Source organism: Solanum lycopersicum, chromosome 7 (assembly GCF_036512215.1).
Source record: "Solanum lycopersicum chromosome 7, SLM_r2.1".
Taxonomy (NCBI): domain Eukaryota; kingdom Viridiplantae; phylum Streptophyta; class Magnoliopsida; order Solanales; family Solanaceae; genus Solanum; species Solanum lycopersicum.
The window spans coordinates 65,456,796-65,477,490 of record NC_090806.1 but is presented as its reverse complement, the minus strand read 5'-3'; the positions used below and the strand labels follow the sequence as shown (position 1 = coordinate 65,477,490).

The following is a 20,695-nucleotide window of genomic DNA, read 5'->3' as shown; positions in this document are numbered from 1 at the left end:
TAACTCATATTCAACTCTAACTATATACATTGAAATTATAATTTGGGGTTACGCGTTGAGCCCCTAAGCACACCCGTGCCAAAATGCTCATACAGCAGGCCCAGAATCAAAAACTTTCGTCACATTGCTGATTGATGCAACTGTGATCATACTCCATTTTTTCAGTCCATGGCCCATATGGGACTATATTTTCAGACCATGAGAATATAAAATTTTAATAATAATTGAACCATACAACTTTATTGTTAAGATTAATTTCCACAAGCATATATGCTATAATACCTTTTCCAAAACATTTGCCAAAATAATGCATGTAGGAAAATGCCAACATGATGTGAACTCGAGCAGCAAAGGGCCTATTAATTAATTCATAATTAAACTATATTATCCCAAAACCTAACTTCTTTATTTTATTTTTTATATATTCCAAACTATAACTTAGTTGTGGAAATTGCTATGATCAACTTTCGAGCTATAGGATGCCTAGACGTTATAAAGCAAAGAGTAAAGTGCTTCTACGGTATTTATAAGATACAAAAAATTTTACCGCTTTCATTTCATTTTACTTCGTCATATTAATTTGACGAAAAAAATTTAATCTTTTACTAGAGAAATATTGTTAATAATTAGCTTTATTAATGATATTTTAAAACTTTAAATTTAATCATAATTTATAACTCGAAATACTCACAATTTGCAGAAACATTAGTACAGTGAATCGATGAATTACTAGGCTACAAGATTCGAGGGTGTTTAGATTGACTTTTAATTTATGACTTACTTTATTTGTGATTACTTTAATTCGATATGAAATTGAAGTTTAAAAAAAAACTTTTAAAATTTATAGTCTAAAATAAATGAAAGATATTTGTATAACTATAAATCGTATCATTAAAAATAGAATGAATACTTAAAATTAAATTATTATAGAAACGTGTTATCCTTTTTAAAATTGACTAAAAAAATAAAATAAATCATATAAAAATATAAACCAAAAAGTCATAAATTAAAATTTCTAATTTATTAGTTTCTTAAGCTAAGACATCTTTATTTTCTAAAAGTTTCTCAAATTTTCTAATAATGAAAAAAAAAAGATATGGCGTCATAGTAATTCCATAGTCTAAAACAAAAAAAAATAAAGAGAAGGATAACATTAGACTACTAACTTTTAATTTATTTAAACTAGCCATTGTTATAGTACAATAAACTTCTAGATCTCTATATATACATACATACTCTCCTACAGATTTGACTGATTCAGATTAAAACTTCCACTTAAAGATAATTAAAACTAAGAAATTTATAAAATTAGTACTAATATTATGAAAATTAGAATGGACTATTTGGGCCCCCACAAGATAAGGTGCATAATTTTCTCAGCCTTTTCAGCATCCCTAACCCTGCGCTTCTGATCATCCATGAATGCTTTCTTCCCTGAATCTCCGGCGCCGGAAAACCATCTCGGCCACCATTGGTTGCCGGATTCTGATGAGGAACTCGCCGGAGAAGACTTGATTCCCGCCACCATCATTTTTTCCCCTTGTAATGTAATTAATAGTCTAATTTAGTTTCTCTTTTAAGTAGAGAAAAATAATTACTAATCTAAAAAGTGGAAGATTAAAGATTTTGGAAATTGATTTGCTTGTGCTAAACCAAAGTGGAAATGCACATGGTTTGGTGGCTTTAAATAGAAGCATGGAGAGATTTAGAGCCTGTTTGGCTCAGCTTAAAAGCTGGTCAAACTAACTTAAAAGCTAGTTTTTGACTTATTTAGCTGTTTGACAATACTCAAAACAGCTTATTTTAAGTTAAAAAAAACTTATTTTAAAAGCTGGGGTAGGGGTGTTTTTTTTTTCCAGCTTATAAGCTGTTTTAAGTTGACCACATTTTTACCTTTTTGCCCTTAATATTTTTATACTATCTCCAAATTACCCACATAACCCTAACATCTCTTTCTTCTATTTTTTCCTTTTCACGTGTTGATGATAGACAATTACTATTACTAATGAATGAAAATAAAATAAATCTTAAATCTTTCAAGTGATCTATTCAAATTATATATTATTAAAATGTAAAATAAGTTGCACATATAACTTAAATAAAAATTTATATTCCTCTTATAAATAATTTGTGATAATAAAGAAATATGTGAATGATAGACAATTATTATTACCCATGGATGAAACTAAAATAAAATCTTAAATCGTTCTTTAATCTATTCAAATTATATATCTTTAAAATCTATAATAAGTTTATATTCCTCTTATAAATAATTTGTGATGAGAAAGAAATATGTGAATGATAGCAATATATAATTATTTATGACCGTAAAATATAAATTAATTAACTTTTATTATGTTACAGCTTTTAAGGGTATTTCAGACATTTTGATTTAAAAAGCTGTTTATCAGCACTTATTTGTCAAACACATCAACAACTTTTTTTTTAACTTCAGCACTTTTTACCCAAACGCATAACTGCTTATTTTAAAAATAAGTTTCAACACTTTCAAAAGTACTTTTTTAAAGCTGCTTTTAATAAGCCCATCCAAACAGGCCCTTAACACGTGTGAACTTTTGGAACTTGTTTTTAATTTTATTATGAAAAAACCACTGGCTTTGGTCCCCCAGATTCGTTTAAATCATTTTTTCTCCAAGAATCATGACTTTATGTAATACTTTAATGTATTTAGTAATATATATATTTAACTTTTACGTTTAGAGGCATAAATTTAAAAATATTTTACTATATTTAATTATAAAATTGAAAATAGTATTTATTTTTTTAAAATTTTGTGTTAAAGTTAAATTAGATACGTTTTTTCTTAAAACGGAGGAAGTAATATATTAATGGGATAGTCGAGAACTTTTATTAATTATTTATAGTCGCCTATGGCATTTTGTATTGGATTTGTTATGTAGGGTTAATTTCAAGAATACAACTAATTAAAAGGATATTTAGTTGCCTAATGATACTTTGGCCAAAAGAATGAGCGATTCCTTAAGCTTGTTATCTTTAGTTTGTTTGGCACCTTTTTGTTCAAGACTTCTGTTTCTTATTTTATGATAAATAAAATGGCTCAGAATGCCATAATCATTTTTTATTTTATTTTTAAAAAAATAAAGAGATTCCTTAAGCTTGCTCAATACTTTTATTTTTTTTATGTAGTTAATTAATTTTAGTATTAGCATTCATCTCTTGTACCTCAAATAGTATATCATGATTTCTAAAAATAATCAAGATAAAATTATCTTGTTTTTTCTCATTATATTCTTGATACTTTCTCCATTTCAATTCATGCGATATATTAAATATTATTTTTTAAAAAAAAAATACGTGATTATTTTTATAATATTTTAAAATTATCCTTAAAACGGTAATGCTTTTATGAACCTTTCATAATCTCTAGGTGATTTGATGATCCCAGTTATTGTAAGGCAAATCTAGTCCACAATACATGAATTTACGTCTTATGTCATCTTTTTTTTTATCAAAAACTTATAAATTGCAAAATCTGAGTCCAAAATTGGATAATGGAGGACATTTATTAGGGGAAGAAAACAAGAGTTTGAAATCAAAACGATGATTTTTTTCTCCGAAATACATAAATGACCACTCAATTTTATTTTATTTTCAATACCAAAAGAAATAATTCGCCGGTAAAGAAACGAATTCTCTTTTTCTTTGTAATTATTATTTTTAATAAACAGCTTGGTGACTGTGTCCCAACACATATTTTGATAGATGATAAATATGTGGACCAACTAATAGCATGACTATTGACTATTATCACTTGTTAGATACACCATACCAAACTATATTTTGTTTAGATGTTCATGTTTAATTGGAACTATTTTCTACCATGTATATATCTTTCAATTCTCCACCACCACATCCTTCATGAATTATGGTTCTGCACTAGCCCCACCCCATTGAAACATAATATTATATATAGTTAAGTAAGTAATAATAGTAAGAAATGTGTGGTCACAAAATTCAACTACCAGATTATATAGACAGAAATCTTGAGTTTAATTTTTATAAACGATTTCTTTTTATATGGTTGATTCAAGAAATGAAAAAGAAAGAATATTCAGGGTCGTATATATCTCAGTGAATAGTGAGTGTTATTTTATTTTTACTTTTATTGCAAAGCCATTCTATTCATTTTTAAGAAATTAGTTTTTCTTATTTGAATTTTTTTTCCTCGTTTAAAAAAAACTTTTTTTTCTAAAAAAGATAATAATATTTTGATCAATTAAATAGAAAGTGATTAAACGTTTTTCTCCTCCCTACCAAACACACATCCTAGATGGGAATCATCTTAGCTTTTATAGTCATTTTGAAGTTCTCCAAGTACTCAATTTATCGCAGGGAATGCAGCGATGTATCGGGACAAAAAAAATTAAAATGAGAAACTAGCAGGCTGGGTAACGAGAAAAAAGTTTTTTTTTTCGCTGTTAAAATTATAATATATTTCACCTTCTAGTAAATTTTTTCTTAAAATAAAAATTGAGTGATCGTTTATACATTCTAAAGAGAAAAAAGTAGCTTTTTTTTTTACTGCGAACTCAAGAAAACAAGGGAATAGCCGGACAGGCAACAAGACAAAAGAGAAATGGGTTTAGGAGAAGATGGGTTGGGTGCGGTATGGTAGAGGTCACCTTTTTTCTAGATTATCTTTTTCTTATTTACTTGTCGATTTGTTTTTCTTCTGATATCTAATACATGTATTTAAGTTCAATTAATTTAAACGTATGCGCATAAAATTACATTCAGAAAAAAACTAGTTAGGGGTTCAGAAAACTAACTGAACTGCACTTCAAGAAATCAATTGGAAAGATGGTTAGCCAGTTAGGATCTTAAAAGTATATTAGTTAAAAGATCAAGGAGAATAAAATAAGAGTTGATCAGTGTATTATATATACTTCACAAATGTCTACACGTAACATAGAATTTTCTAGCCAATTTTGCTTTTTTTAACCAACATGATTGTTGTTTTTCTAGCCAATACTTTTGAATTTTTTAACCAATATGGAGTGCTTCACTCTTAATCAAAGATTTTGAACTTGAATACGATTCAAATTTAATCAGAGCTTTAATATGAGTTTTCAGATATTCGATGAAAGAAAACATAATTTTTTTCTAGGATATATTATATATAATAACAAACTAATAAATTAAATTAAATGCTATAACTATACTTTAATTTAGTTGTACCATATAACAAACTATTTGTCATTCACCTCTCTTCCTCAAGCTCTCGCTCGCTCCCTCCCTCTAACTTTTATACAAACACAATTTTAAAAAATGTATTTATGTTTGTATAAAGCGAGAAAAAATTGTATATACATATATTTTCGTTCTCCTCTCTCCCCTCTCCCTAATCGTGCTCGCCATTCTTTCAAATCTTGCTCGCCACCTCGCCTATGTCGCTTATACAAACAGAAACTAAATGTATAAATTATGTTTCTATTTGTATAAAGTGAGAGAAAATTGTATATACATTTGTAAATACAAATATCTTCGTCCTATATACTTATACAATACAAATATTCCTCTGCCCAATTTTATTTTGTCTTTATCTCTTTCTCATTTTATATATAGCGAATTATACAGTTGATTTGTATACAACTGCGTTCTTTTATATATATATACCAAATAGAAATTAACATAGTCACACAAAATATTTCAAAATTGTTATTCTTATTCGACCATCAAATTTCTGGAGTGTTTCAATTAAAATGTTAAAACTTTGATTAAAATCTTAAAACTTTTAAAAGTTAAGGAATACTAAAGTTACTGAGGGACTCGAATAAAAAACCAGCTGCTATGGTCCAAGTATCAATGCATTCGAATCAGTGACTAAATACATACGGAAAAAATAACTTGAATTTAAATTATTAAAAAAATAATAATAAAACCACTAGCTCTAGCTGCCTGCAATACAAAGAGCACACAGTTAGACTCATAAGGTGCATTATAAATTCAGCTCCCAAGCATCATTTTCAAAATCATCAAAATACCAAAGAACCAATTCATCATAAAAAAAACTACAAAAGAGGGGAAAAAAATAAATCAGAATGAGTTCAAGCAGGAGAGCCTGGATTGTAGCAGCCAGTGTTGGAGCAGTGGAAGCTTTAAAAGATCAAGTTGGATTGTGCAGATGGGATTATCCATTGAAGTGTTTGGCACAACACACAAAGAATAACATGAGATCTTACTCTCAAGCTAAAAAACTTTCATCTTCACTAATTGCAAAGAGTGAAAATGCAGAGCAATCTGAAGAGTCTTTGAGGAAAGTTATGTACTTGAGCTGTTGGGGTCCAAATTAACTAATCTTTGTTAGATAGAAACTTCTATGTCATTTTTGCAGACATGAAGATTTTCTAGAGCATAGAAAGAACTGAAAGGGAAAAAAAGTTGTATGATATTTTAGTACTGTTGATATTTTGATGAAATGATAACATGACATGACAGATAGATTAGTATTTCTATGATCATTTTGACATGCTTGCAAATGATTCGTTCAACTTTATTATTTTTTATTTGGTGGTCTTGATTTGAAAAAACCGACAAAGAAGAAGAACATATTAAGAGATCCAAGTGTGTGAACAAATTGTGTGAACACAAATTACACGCATCGATCGGTATTCTCAAAAAGGATCAGAAATAAGAATTTTGCCCGTTTGACTATAAATTTTCGAAGTGATATTTTAAAATTTATTGAATTTAAAAATATAACACAATTTCATAATGATATAAATCAATAACTCGAATATAATTAAAATAATTTTTAAATATATATAATGAATATCAAATTCCTTCGAACTATTTCATATCTCTATTTTTTTAACTCCCTCCGGTAGCCCATTTGTCTAGTTTCTCCAATGGGATGTTAATTTTACTACATGTGTTGGTTCAGATATTTGATAAAACCAATCATTTAAGCACAGTCAAACATTAAATTCCTTTTTATTATTTGCTTCATATGGAGTATAATAATTACTGTGTCATAGAAGTAACGACACTATTTATCAATGGTAAGATTTTTTTTACAATTAACGTAACTTCAAATATTTCAGTGGTTTTATTTTCAAGATTTTTTCCCATGGTTTTGGCGCAACTGAATTTTCTTTAATCCAAGCCAAACCATATGCCAATTTTCATCTGCATATTATTATTATTATTTGCATTAGACACATCAGCACAAGTCACTCTACGTGTCTCCAATCTTGCAGCTATATCAAACAAGAAGCTACAAATTCTGTGTGCTCTTTTCTTGCCCACCCCATCCACATAATTGTGATGATGAAAATAATAATAATTGAAAATACCACTTATATCCTCCTCAATACTGATCATTAAGAGATAATGCCCAAGGGCAGAAATGTACTTACAGTCCCAGAAAACCATGCTCCAAAACCACAGGAAACACAACCAAAAGCCTCTAGTTTTTTTTATTTCTTCCAACCAGCGCAGTATATATGTTATTGGCATAGAGAGATAGATATCTCAAAAACCAACAAGTTATTCAAGTATTTCAGCAAGAAATTAAACTCTCTCACAAATATAAATATTCAAGAGTTTTGAAGAATTAAAGATTAGAAAATGAGTTCAACAAGCAGAGCATGGGTTACAGCAGTAAGTTTAGGAGTAGTCGAAGCACTAAAAGATCAAGGAGTTTGTAGGTGGAATTACACAATTAGAGCCATAAATCAGCACGCAAAGAACAACCTACGCTCATATTCACAGGCCAAGAAGCTCTCTTCTCAATCTTCTTCTTCTTTGGTTTCTGCAAATGAATTAGAATTGAAAAAGTTGAAGCAGTCTGAGGAATCACTGAGAAAAGTCATGTATTTGAGCTGTTGGGGTCCTAATTGATCAATCCTAATAGCAGTTAGATTCAATTAGTGTCATTTTGTGTAGTATTTTGACAATATTGTAAAGGATTTTAATAGCTTAAAGCTAAATTGTTAAATTGCCCAATCAACTCTTGTGGAAAACAAATAATTTGACATGGCTAGTGTTGTTTCAAATTCCAAATCAAAATTACTAACTTTTCTCTATACACAACTGAATCGTGGAACATGAACCAATTATGTAGGCTTAAATATTAAGGGATAGTTTTTTTCTCACACACATTAAAGAAGTAGTAAAATCCACCAAAGTTCTTTTAGAAAAATAAAAAAGAAAAAATTATGCGAATATCACACATTTAAATGATATTAATAATATATAGTCACTATTTTAGAAAATTGGGATCTCAATGGTTTTCTTAAATTTCGTGCTATTTGTTTAATTCGCCAAAATTGTATATATTTTTTTTAATTTTGCATCATTTTGTTTTTAATGATATAAATTCAAAATTTAAATATGTTTATCCATGTGATTTATGAAAATTTTACTATAAATTATCCTATTTATATATTTGACGAATAAAATATATAAATAAAATTTTGAAAAAGAAATTCAAAATACATAAGCTTACTTTGCGAGTGAAGTATACAAACACATAAAAATATACACATTACAGTCTCTATCACGGTCACTATAACAAATGAAATGATAATTATGAAGCACAATTATCAAATTTATAATTATGAAATTTTCTTAAAGATGTTATTTCCGAATTTTTTTCAATAAAAAATCTCTCAATTTTACATAAATGCCAAATAAATTTAATAGAAAACAAATGCGTCATTCTTAGACCCATTCAAGTTTTCGATTCTCCTAATTTTACTTACTTCCTTTATTTTTATACATCCATTTAAATTTTCTATATTTTTATGTATTACTTGTTTTATAAAGAACTATTTATTTTAATTTGGTATAGAAGTTAAAAAATAAATATAATCATGCAGTCTTAAATTAAAATTATGTAAAAATATATAAAATTATTTTTTAATTTTATGAACTTAAATATGCAATGTGAAAAATTGTTACAACAAAAAAGTCATTCTTTTTTAAGACAGACTAAAAAATAAAGGAGATTTCTTTTTTAAATTAAGGGAATAATAATTATTAATTTAAAAAATAAATAATTAATGTGAAAAAGTACTAATTATTTTCTGTACATTAAGCATAATAAGTAAAATAATATTTTTAAAAAAAGTAAACAGATAAAAATAAATAATACTAGTAGTAAATTAAGAGTCGGGCAATTAAACAAATGGAGTAAGGACAAAGAATGCCGCGCTTCAACTCTCTGTCTTTTTCTAAGAAATCACAGTGAATGAAACGTCTTGAAAACCACTGGCTGTAAAGCCCACAGTTACCCAAAAACCAGCGGCTTATCACTTTCTAGCTAATCTCTTTATCCAATTTACTCTTTCACTGCCTATATATTCAGCCCTTATTTTAGCTCTGAATTTCAATCATCACCACAATCAGAGAAGCAAAGAAGAAAAACAGAGATAAATTTTAGAAGGAAAATAAATCAGAATGAGTTCAAGCAGAAGAGCGTGGATAGTAGCAGCCAGTGTTGGAGCAGTAGAGGCCTTAAAAGATCAAGTTGGATTGTGTAGATGGAATTACCCATTGAGGTCTTTGGCACAACACACAAAGAATAACGTGAGATCTTATTCTCAAGCTAAGAAACTTTCTTCTTCAATAACTACAAAGAGTGAGAAGATGGAGAAATCTGAAGAATCATTGAGAAAAGTTATGTATTTGAGCTGTTGGGGTCCAAATTGATTGTAATTAAATAGGATTACTCTGTATTTCGAAAATTATATCAGAAAACTGCAATACATTGTGTTGATATATTTCGATGAACTTGTTCCTCTTATGACAAATTACATCACATCCACCATGCTTTTAGGAAATAAATCTAAATCTGAAAATATTATATTCCATGAATTAAAGTAAAAGTCGCTCCTATTGATTTTGATGTAAAAAATTAAGATCGAACCGCATCTCATAAGATCACAATGGCGAAGATCGAGTGAAGGATGAAAAAGTTAACTATGATTTATCCTATACCCAAGCAAAAATCTTAAGTGTATATCAAAAAAGAATTGAAAAATCAATTAGAAAGATACGATATCACGTAAATTTAACGAAAAACTATATTGAATCGATACTCTTTAGTAAATAATCACTCATACTTATATAAAATAAGTGTATTAAAATGTGATTAATATATTAATAAAATTTATATTATATTTAAATAATAGATTTTTAAAAAATATATATTAAAATTATATTATAAATATATTAAAAGTTTCCCTAAATTTAACTTCGTGAAAGATATATTTTAAATAGTTAGAATGATAAGAAGACTGTGGATGAAATTAGTAAATTCATTAAGTTTTCTCTTGTCTTTGTTTTTTTGGGTAAAATTAAGCTTACTTGGAGTTTGAAAGATGTTTGTCATAGTATAATTTCTACATACAGTTACTTTGTGTTTATTATATTTTAATTCTCAACGTACTTTATTATCGTTATTAAATTTTTTTCTTTTTTAAAATTGTCATGTACAGTTTCCTTCTTAATCGAAACACTTTTTCACTATTTTATATATATAGAGAGAGAGAATATTTTAAGGTTGTTGATTTGAGTGGATAACTTTTTGAAATCAGTGATAAAAATAAAGCAAAATGTGTGATGTTCATTGAATATCCTTTCCCATGGTTTGGGCGCTGGTGGATTTTCTTTAATCTTGCCAATCCGTGTGCATTCTTATAAAAGAAATTTTATTTTAGCCTCATGTATACCACAACACGTGTCACTCAAAAAAACAGTGTGCTCTCCAAATATAGTACACGTAGTAATAATTGATGAAGTGCGGGGTAGAAATGTACATTCATCAACACACACCTAACTAAACCATGTTCCAAAACCACTGGAAATAGCGCACAGCCAAAACCCACTAGTTTTATTCAGCAATACTTATATATATATATATGTATAATATAATCCCAAGTAATTCAATTCAACAAACATCAAAATCAAAATCATTGAAAAAACACTCACTAAAATACCAAAGCCGAAAATTGAAGATGAGTTCAACAAGCAGAGCATGGGTTACAGCAGTGAGTTTGGGTGTAGTAGAGGCACTAAAAGATCAAGGATTTTGTAGGTGGAATTACACAATTAGAGCCATAAATCAGCACGCAAAGAACAATCTACGCTCGTATTCACAAGCCAAAAGAATCTCTCCTCGGTCTTCTTCTTTGATTTCTCCAAAAAGTGAAATGAAGGAGAAAGCCAAGCAGTCTGAGGAGTCTTTTAGGAAAGTTATGTACTTGACCTGTTGGGGTCCATATTGAATTCCAACAGTTAAATTTTTTGCTATTATTATGTACAAATATATATATTTCCTTGAGAATTTAGGATAAATGTTGATGAAGTTATTTTATAGCTTAAGGCTCAATTGCCTTGTCAAATATTAATAGAAAAACTTTTTTTTCTAGTCCATATTGATCTTGCCTCAGTTCTATAATGAATGAACTATGTGAATCTTGTAGTTTTGACACTTCCCATATATTTACCACATGGTTAAAAGGTTCAAAGGTGAATAAATAGAATAAATTTATCAAATATTAACATTTAAGAGTATTTCCCCAATAATATGTTACTTTTCACAATCAATTACGTATAACAGTGGAGTTAGTTTTTTTTTTTTTTATATATATAAAAGTTCAAAACACAATTAAATATAAAAGAAAAAGATTTAATATATTAAAATACTTTATATTTCCGAAAAGAGAATAATAATCAACCTATTGTGGCTTTTGCTCTTGCATATGACTGTTTAAGTATCTGAATCTCCATGAAATTTGAATAGCCGAACACATTTAGTCCGGTAGAGGCTTAGGGCCCGTTTGGCCATAAATTCCCCAAAGTAAAATTTGGGGAAAAACTTGACAAATTTTGTTTTTTCATACATTATTTTATTATTTAGCAAATTTTCCAAATTCCCAAATACTAGAAAAAACTAGTATTTGGGCCAAATTTCATTATTTGGAAAGTTTTAGAAATTCAATTTTTACCCTTAACTTTTTATTTTACAAAAATTATATATTTATTGACACCAACCAATTCAATTAGCTCCCTTCTACATGCATTCTTTTGATTTCATACATTCCTTTGTTACAGTTAGTCTTAATGAACTAGCTACTAAATAAAACATGAATTGCATTTATTTTATTTTGATAGATAAATATTATGTTGTTGATGTTGGTCTATGGAACACAAGAGGATTTTTAGCTTCATTCATTGGAATGCGCTATCATTTGCAGGACTACCGATGAAGTGAAAGAGAGTCTAAGAATGGAAAAGAGCTATTTAACTATAGACATTCTTCTCTGTGCAATGTAATTGAAAGAACTTTTGGTGCGTGGAAAAGTAGATTCAGAATACTAAGACAAGGCATGAACAACTATGAATGTGACATGCAAGTGAAAATAGTAATTGCTTGCGCTATATTGCATAATTTTTTACGTGAACACCAAAGTAGTGATGGAATATTCAATGAATATGAAAATGATGATATGGTTGTTGATGAAAGTGACGAACTACTGGCTTAGGGTGACAACATCGCTTCATCTTCTCGATCGTCTGATTCGAAAATGCAAGCTCATCGAGAAGAGATTGTTCATAAAATGTGAGAAGATTATATTAAATAATAGGTTGAACTCTTTCAGATAAGAAAGTATAGGTTCTTTAGTGATTGCAATATTTATTTCCTTTTGTTTTCTTCTCTTTTTTTCCCCCGAATTTATATTAGTTGTATTTTCATTATCATGATTTGTACCAAGACCTTTTCACTATACGAATATTTACTGTAATGATTCTTATTGATTTGTTGCGGAAGTCATAAATCTTGTTACGTGAGATTTCTATTGTGCTATGTAATACAAATTTATGGTTAGTTTGATAGTTTTAAAAACTTATGGGTGTAAATCATATTTGTTAAAAAAATGAAATATGTTTCCCAAATTCTATGGCCAAACACATGGTAAAATTTCACCCAAATTTTCATCCAAATAATATTTGCCAAAAATATTTGAATATCTATGGCCAAACACTAGCTTAATATTCTAAAATTCATAAACTCACTTGGTAATTATGCAATTTCAATAGGAGATCAAATAAATGTTATTTTTAAATTGAAAAATACTCAGCAAAAAAATATAATGTGTAATTTATTCAAATATTTTTATTTATTAATAAATATTTCTTTAAAATTATATTACTAAAATATAAGTAAAAAATATATATTTTTATATTTAACTTTATGTGATGCTTTCCCTTTTTTGAGAATCAATTTCATGGAAAATTTTAATTTTTTTTTTTAAAAGTAGCATAAAGTATAATTTTTAAATTGTATCTAATTTTTTTTTTCGTTTTATACAATTTGATTCAATTGTATATTTTTTGTCAAGTCTTTTTGTCTTTCTCATTTTATACAAATTCAAATTGTATATAATCATTCTATACACTTATAATAATACAATTTGTTTTATATATACCTCGTTTTTATATACTTTTCTACCTAAGTATCTTTATCTTTCTTGTTTTATACAATTTGCTTCAACTATATACTTATAGTGAATTATACAATTTTTATTTTTACTATGAAGTATAATTATGCAAATGTTGCTATAACATACAAATATCCATTAAAAAAAAAGAGAAGAGTGTGAGTGGTCCAACTCGTGTCTTCCTCTCAGCAAATCAATAACAAAACCATTGGCTTTATAGCCCACAGTTAGCCTAAAAAACTAGTGGTTTTATTAGTCTCTAGATTCTTCTAACCTTTGCTTCTTTCCATCAGTAGTGTGCCTATATATATATTTAGCATTAGCCCCAAACATTCAAATCATCAAACCAACTATTCAGCAATCTAAATACCAGAGTACCAATTCATCATCACAAAAAAAGACAAACATAGTTTTTAGAAGTAAGAAGAAATTAAATAAAAATGAGTTCAAGCAGGAGAGCATGGATAGTAGCAGCCAGTGTTGGAGCAGTAGAAGCTTTAAAAGATCAGGTTGGATTGTGCAGATGGGATTATCCATTGAAGTGTTTGGCACAGCACACAAAGAATAACATGAGATGTTACTCTCAAGCTAAAAAACTTTCATCTTCACTTATTGCAAAGTGTGAAAAGACAGAGCAATCTGAAGAATCTCTGAGAAAAGTTATGTATTTGAGCTGTTGGGGTCCAAATTGAACATTTTAGCATAGTGGTAAATGAGACAGAAAAAGAAAAGTGTAAATAGGACAAAGATTGTACTAGTTGAAGGGCATGCCATTTTAAAGATAAGCATGTATCTGTAATCTTATGTGATACTATATGAATAGAGTTGTTATTTTGGTGAAATTGATACATTAATAGATCAACTAATTGCATCACTTCCAGCATGTTTAATTAGAAGTATTATTAATATGCAACAAGGCGGAGTTGTTCCGATGGAAATTACTCCTCTCCTGGGAATATTAATTATAATAACTAATTCAATATCAAAAAATTTAAAAATAGCTTAAACTCATTGCCAAGAAAATAATTCAAACCAATTAATATTTCTTGAACTCTATCATATACGGAGTAGTAAAATTGAAGAAAAAGATTGAATAATTAAGTTAATTTAAATATACAAATATTTTAATAATTTAATTATTTTGAAACGAAAGAAATAGTAAATTATAAATACACATATGATTTCAAAATTTGTAGATAGTTTATTAATTATTCTTGATCTGCATCAGAAATCTGACATAATTTGATAAATCAGTGGTGGTTGTAGTTAAGTATGAGTGACCCAATTTAATGGCAAGATCTATCATTTAGACGGATAGCGAAGACTATCACAGAAAGATAGGAGAATTTAAAATTTTAAAGATATTTTTTTCGATGTGCATCAGATCTTATTACATATCGAGAGAGAGAAATTCAAACAATTCGAAATAAATTAGAATTTTGAGCGGAGTCAAGCTCAAGACGAGCCTAATACTAAGTTCATGCTAAAGTTTAGATTATTTTTTTACCTAGTAAGTATTTATTTTATAAATAGGTCGAATTCATAAATAAATTTCTAAATTTATTGAGTTTTTTTTCTTTAGGTCCTCAATTATATTATTTTCCTATTGAATCATTAAATTATTCATAATTTTTTTTTAAAACATAATTATTCTCATTTATTTTATAATGTATCCAAATGACTAGAAGTAAAAAATATAATTATTGACGAACAATTTCAGTTTCAGTTGGATTGATGAATTTTGGAATAGTATATGTATCTTCTATTAATATATCGTACAAAATATATGATTTCATATTAATCAATATTATTTGAAAGAAATAAATTATGATTGATTCAATGATTTAATACGAAAATAACATAGTTAAATAACAACAACAAATTAAGGCATTTATTTATGTATTTGGTCTTATAGGTTTAGTCTGTAGTGGGTTTTCATTTATCTACCCAATCCGTGTGCATACATCTCAAGTACTCATTGTTTTATGTATGCATTTTGGCGTTATATGCACATCATTCTGCGATTTCTGCTAAGAGCAGAACTGTACATTCTTATCCATATTCTGTAACTGTAATTTTGGAAAACCATGCTCCAAAACCACGTGAAAGTTAAAAGCAACTAATTTTAATTTTATTGAGACGCATTTGCCTATATATTGAGAAGAAGAATCAAATCCCTGAAAATTCAACAAACACAGTATTCAAGTCTTTGGAAAAAGCAAATCAAACCTTCACAATCTTGTATTAGAAAAATGAGTTCAACAAGCAGAGCATGGGTTGCAGCAGTAAGCGTAGGAGTGGTAGAGGCACTAAAAGATCAAGGAGTTTGTAGGTGGAATTACACAATCAGAGCCATAAATCAGCACGCTAAGAACAATCTACGCTCATATTTACAGGCCAAAAAAATGTCTTCTCAATCTTCTTCTTCTTTGGTTTCTGATAACAGTAAAGTGAAGCAATCTGAAGAGTCGCTGAGAAAAGTCATGTATTTGACCTGCTGGGGTCCATATTGATCAATCATCTTTCTGTACATAATTTTTTGACAATATTGTAAATTGTTGAGAGCTTGGCCTAAATTGCCCAATCAATGGAAAAAAAAAAATTCTGCAATACAAAATATCTGGAAATTATACTTTTTAAAATTAATATTTGACTACTGTAATTCTTTTTGTTTGACATTTAATTTTGGCTTAATATTTTTAAAATTTGTAATTTTAAAGTTTTATTTATTTAATAGCTTAAAATAATTTTTTTTAATATAGTTTAAGAAAATTTATAGATAATTATCTTCATTTATCATAATTTAAGATTTTTGTTAGTTATTTTTTTAAAATTACATTTCACATGTCATTAGTTACGTTCATTATATTATTTTAAAATTTAATTTTATTTGTTAATATTTATGTAAATTTAGCACAGTCCAAAATTTAGTCAAATACAAAAATAACTTTTAGAAATTCTATTTCAATAAATTTGGACCACAATACTAAAACCATAACTTAGGTCCATAAATTTTTTTGATAAAAATGATATTTTGAGACTAGATCATGAAAACTTTTAAAAACTGCGAGAACCCTAAACTCTATCCACTCTTCCTCTCCAGCCGCCTCTCTCTCTCCTCTCACCTTTCTCCTTTCTCCCTTCTCTCTCCTCTTCCTCTCCAGCTGCCTCTCTCTCCTCTCCCTCTCCCTTCTCTCTCCCCTAACCGGCGAAGCTCCAGCACCAGCAACAACCCTTATTTCTTCGTCAAAACGACCCCAAACCAGCAGCAGCTGAAACCATCAGCTCAATACCCATTTTCCGGCGACCTCCAACAACTCCAAACCCGCCTCCACAACTACCACTCCCCTCCAAACACCCCCTACCACCTCATCAGATCGGGTCTTCAATTTCGCTGCCGGACCCGCCACTCTCCCGAAAAATGTCATCCAACCCCCTCTGTGTAGTAGTTCTCGGAAAGAAAGAGAGAGAAGCGGCTAGAGAGGAAGAGGAAGAGTGATTTAAGTTTTCATCTCCTGGTATTATGGACTAAGTTATGGACTTAGTATTGTGATTTAAAATTATTATAATAGAATTTTTAAAAATATTTTTTGTATTTGACTAAATTTTATTCTGTGCTAAATTCACATAAATATTAACAAATTTAATAAGTAAATGAAATTTTAAAATAATATAATCATCATAACTAATAATATGTAAAATGCAATTTAAAATAATTTTGGTTCACGATATTAAGTCCATATCTAAGCTCATAACTATTTTGGTATGAATAATATTTTGTGGCCACGGGATGAAATTTTTTTTGGAGAGAACCCTAAAACGCTGTTCTTCACCCCTCATTTGAGCGGCATCTCTCTCTTCTCCGAAGGAATCCGCCGCCCTCTCTCTGCTCACCACTTTATGGTGAAGGCCGCCAAAGGCGGCGACGTCTCCTCTCTCCCCTAACCGCCTCTCCTCCCTCCTCCCTTCTTTCTCCACTCACCTTTCCTTCCCCTTCATCTCTCCATTTTTTTCCGGCGAGACAGCCGCCCCCTTTCCTCTCTCCTCTCTTTCCGTTGCCCCTCTCCCGTCGTCCCCCTCCTCCCTCTTCTCTTCTCCCTTCCCTCTCCTTGCAGCCCCTTCTCTGCCTTCCTTTTATCCTTTCTCTCCTCCCCTCGCCTCTTATCCTCTCTCCAACCAAACAGCCACCACACCTCCCTTTTCCTCCATAAAAAAACCAACAAAACAGACCCCAACAACCACCGTTTCTCCACCAAAAAAACCTCTATACCACCCAACACCACCAGAACTATAGATTTCTGCCTCATTAGATAGACCAAGAAACAACCACCATAACCCCTTCCTTTTACTCCCTTTTCCCGGTGAAAAGTTCACTAAAAACAGCCCCATCCCCCTTCCCCTTTCACGTTTTTCTTCCCTCTCTTTTACAGGTGTTTTAGCTCGACGGTGAACGACAACCAGTCCCGAGCTTCAACGAAACCCAAATCTAACTAGAAGCTCTCGAAATCTGGGAAGGCTCTCACACCGCCGGTGCAATCCGCTAACAAGATGAGCTTCACGCTCCGGCCGAAACCTCATTGTATGTCTCCTTAACTTTTTTTTTTTATATTATTTTGATTATTTATCATTATTGTATTCATCATTTTTTATTACTATTATTTTAGTATTTTTATAGTTGTTGCTTGTGTTTAAAGTTTATTCGTCTGAGGTTTCTTTTTTACATAGTTGTATAGATATGGCTTAATTTTTATATATTTTACCCTTTGTTTTGCTAAGATTTCCTTTTGACTATGGTATTAATGATCAGATCATTTATTTGACCTTTTTGGTTAATAATTTCTATAAGTATATGTATAGATATTCATTATATTTAGAGATGTTTATGTGAATGTATGTAGTGACTCATCTATTTGGGTTAATTAATTTTGTATGTGACTGTTTTGTTTTCCTTCTATATATTTATTACTGATTTGGTTTTTGATTGCATTTTATATTATATGTTGCTGCTTGAATTTGGTCACATGTGGTCAGTCTTAATTATTAAAATTGATCCTAATGCATTTTCTAAAGATTTCTAGTGAGTCGTATTATTATGACTTTATTTATCATTTGTTTGTTTTATTTTGGATATTGTAGTTATATTATACATTACTTTGTCTTCTTTCGACTAGTGTTGATGTTACAGAGTTTAAAATTGTTTAATGAAAAATTTATTCGTCGGGTTTAGAGGCTTTTTTCATTTTAAAAGATGAAAATTTTTAGTTTAAGTTCATATAAATTATTTGTTAAAATTGTTATTATGACCAATGAAAAATCAATCCGTCAAATTTAGAAGCCTTCCCATTTTAATAAGACGGAATTTTAATTTAAGCTTATATATTTTATATGTTGAAATGGCCAATGAAAAACTCTCCGTCGATTTTGGAGGCCTACCCAATATTAATAGACGGAAATTTTTAGTTTAAGTTTATATAAATTGTTTGTTAAAATTGTTAAAATGACCAATGAAAAATCTATCCGTCGGGTTAAGAGGCCTTTTCCATTTTAAAAGACGAAAATCTAATTTAAGTTCATATATGTTTATTTGTTGAATTGGCCGATAAAGAAATTGCCGTCGATTTTCAAGGCTTCCCATTTTTAAGTTATTATTTGAGTTATTCAATTTTTATTTATATTTATTTGGTACTAACTCTTTTACAAAGTGTCTTTACATGTATATGAAGGTGGTTCTCCTAGAAATTATTCGAATATAGTTTTAATCATACTTTTATTTTATTATTTTGTATATATTAACGTTAGGTAAAATTTAGGCAGTCTCTTGTATTTTTTTATTTTATTATTTGTGAATATTGAATGTTGATTATACTTGTATATTATTTTATATTCTTCCTCAATTTGAAATAAAAAATGAATTCAGCCGAGAACCATAATTGTGGATTTCGAAGGGGTCCTAAACCATTTCTTTCGGAATAACTTGGACCCCTTACCTAGAATCATATTGGTTTCGTAGACATTTCTTTTAAATTAATTTATTAATTGATTTCCTAGTTTTTCCTAAAATTAGGTGGCGACTCCCTTTTCTCTTTTAATATCTTTTTACACGTTTTTAAATTCTTCTAACTTAATTTTATTTATTTTGAGTCATCGTAAAGTTTCGCCCTAATTTAACAGAGTAGGGATGTAAAGACTTTTTATATTCAATTTTGTGGATATATAGTTTTTATATTAAGCAAATCACATAGATTAATATGCTCTGCTTTAAATAATATGAAAACATCCAAAAATATATACACTTGAGAAGAGTTATGACATGCCTCTCATTCCCTACACAAGCCCCCGCAGGTACATCCAATTATAAAATTGGAACGTTCCGCGCAAGTCAGTCATTTCTACCGGCTCCGGCTAACTTCCTTTAGGAAGGAAAGCAAGTCCCATCAATTGAGCCCTTGATAGAATAAGGGTTGCTTTCAAACCTGAAAGAGGTCCAGATCTGATTTGAGAAGTGCTAATTCGGTTCGAATAGACTTCATTCAAGAATGCCACCGCCCTGGGAATCAATAAGAAAACAAGTGCTAAGTATTAGGGGTGCGATCGTCGACCTTTGACCGGCCTCTGACCTGCTTTTAATTACTAAAAAATAAGTTTGTATTGAATTATTTTTGGTTACGATTTAAAAAAAAAAATTAAACTAACGCAAGGTAATCAGGTTGAAAATATACACATTTCAAAGGTAGCATTTCTCATCTGAATTCAAAATACCTTAAACATAATCTATCAGAAATCATTTAGCTATTAATTATGACAAGCTAGTTAAAAGAGTTTGGGGGATTTACCGTTTTAACAAGATGAAGGCTTAAATTTATTTTCTTAGAACTGAATTTCTGTCATAGTCCAATCCATAATTTTACATTGTATGTAAGTTGGGGCGAGCAGATAATAATGAGTGACTTGCCATACCATATAAATCGAAACCAAATGAAAAATATTGGATCATATCGATCGATTCAGTATGATAATAATATAGGCCATAATTTTACACTACATATATAAATAAATTATAATTGCTTACTTACAATACTGTATAAAATAAAACGAAAGCTACCAGATCACATATATATCGAATAAATGCAATATCATAATAGTAAATATTATTTTTAAGAATTAAAATTTAAAATTATCTGGATTTTTCAAAGTGTACCATATGG

The 20,695-nt window shown here is 29.2% G+C and overlaps 6 protein-coding genes across 7 annotated transcripts; all 6 read left to right on the top strand.

Annotated features, from left to right (window-relative positions):
- The first annotated feature begins 6,009 nt into the window (after positions 1 to 6,009).
- LOC101253915 (uncharacterized) lies at positions 6,010 to 6,497 on the top strand. Its single transcript, XM_004243259.5, has one exon. It carries the CDS (start codon positions 6,084 to 6,086, stop codon positions 6,333 to 6,335), a length of 252 nt encoding a protein of 83 aa, XP_004243307.1. The 5' UTR covers positions 6,010 to 6,083; the 3' UTR covers positions 6,336 to 6,497.
- A 962-nt stretch (positions 6,498 to 7,459) lies between these two features.
- LOC101253603 (uncharacterized) lies at positions 7,460 to 9,777 on the top strand. The gene has a single exon (XM_069287093.1). The coding sequence runs from the start codon at positions 7,612 to 7,614 to the stop codon at positions 7,882 to 7,884; it is 273 nt and encodes a 90-aa protein (XP_069143194.1). The 5' UTR covers positions 7,460 to 7,611; the 3' UTR covers positions 7,885 to 9,777.
- LOC544070 (uncharacterized) lies at positions 9,445 to 9,777 on the top strand. Its single transcript, XM_004243260.4, has one exon. The coding sequence runs from the start codon at positions 9,445 to 9,447 to the stop codon at positions 9,694 to 9,696; it is 252 nt and encodes an 83-aa protein (XP_004243308.1). The 3' UTR covers positions 9,697 to 9,777.
- A 545-nt stretch (positions 9,778 to 10,322) lies between these two features.
- LOC101254505 (uncharacterized) lies at positions 10,323 to 11,421 on the top strand. Its single transcript, XM_010325407.4, has one exon. It carries the CDS (start codon positions 10,908 to 10,910, stop codon positions 11,271 to 11,273), a length of 366 nt encoding a protein of 121 aa, XP_010323709.2. The 5' UTR covers positions 10,323 to 10,907; the 3' UTR covers positions 11,274 to 11,421.
- Positions 11,422 to 13,814: 2,393 nt separating this feature from the next.
- On the top strand, positions 13,815 to 14,332 carry LOC101254813 (uncharacterized). The gene has a single exon (XM_004243262.5). The coding sequence runs from the start codon at positions 13,931 to 13,933 to the stop codon at positions 14,180 to 14,182; it is 252 nt and encodes an 83-aa protein (XP_004243310.1). The 5' UTR covers positions 13,815 to 13,930; the 3' UTR covers positions 14,183 to 14,332.
- A 1,276-nt stretch (positions 14,333 to 15,608) lies between these two features.
- LOC104648383 (uncharacterized) lies at positions 15,609 to 20,206 on the top strand. 2 transcript variants are annotated; one of them, XM_069287092.1, is made up of 2 exons: positions 15,609 to 18,069; positions 19,833 to 20,206. In XM_069287092.1, the coding sequence occupies exon 1, from the start codon at positions 15,743 to 15,745 to the stop codon at positions 16,001 to 16,003; it is 261 nt and encodes an 86-aa protein (XP_069143193.1). In that variant the 5' UTR covers positions 15,609 to 15,742; the 3' UTR covers positions 16,004 to 18,069; positions 19,833 to 20,206. The 2 variants fall into 2 exon arrangements, 1 of the variants encoding a protein (XP_069143193.1); XR_002028276.3 differs by having other exon boundaries at positions 16,575 to 18,069; positions 19,824 to 20,206.
- Positions 20,207 to 20,695: the final 489 nt, after the last annotated feature.

Excerpts from the sequence above, each read along its gene's own strand:
- LOC101253915 (XM_004243259.5), top strand. The coding sequence starts at position 6,084 with ATGAGTTCAAGCAGGAGAGCCTGGATTGTAGCAGCCAGTGTTGGAGCA.
- LOC101253603 (XM_069287093.1), top strand. The coding sequence starts at position 7,612 with ATGAGTTCAACAAGCAGAGCATGGGTTACAGCAGTAAGTTTAGGAGTA.
- LOC544070 (XM_004243260.4), top strand. The coding sequence starts at position 9,445 with ATGAGTTCAAGCAGAAGAGCGTGGATAGTAGCAGCCAGTGTTGGAGCA.
- LOC101254505 (XM_010325407.4), top strand. The coding sequence starts at position 10,908 with ATGTATAATATAATCCCAAGTAATTCAATTCAACAAACATCAAAATCA.
- LOC101254813 (XM_004243262.5), top strand. The coding sequence starts at position 13,931 with ATGAGTTCAAGCAGGAGAGCATGGATAGTAGCAGCCAGTGTTGGAGCA.
- LOC104648383 (XM_069287092.1), top strand. The coding sequence starts at position 15,743 with ATGAGTTCAACAAGCAGAGCATGGGTTGCAGCAGTAAGCGTAGGAGTG.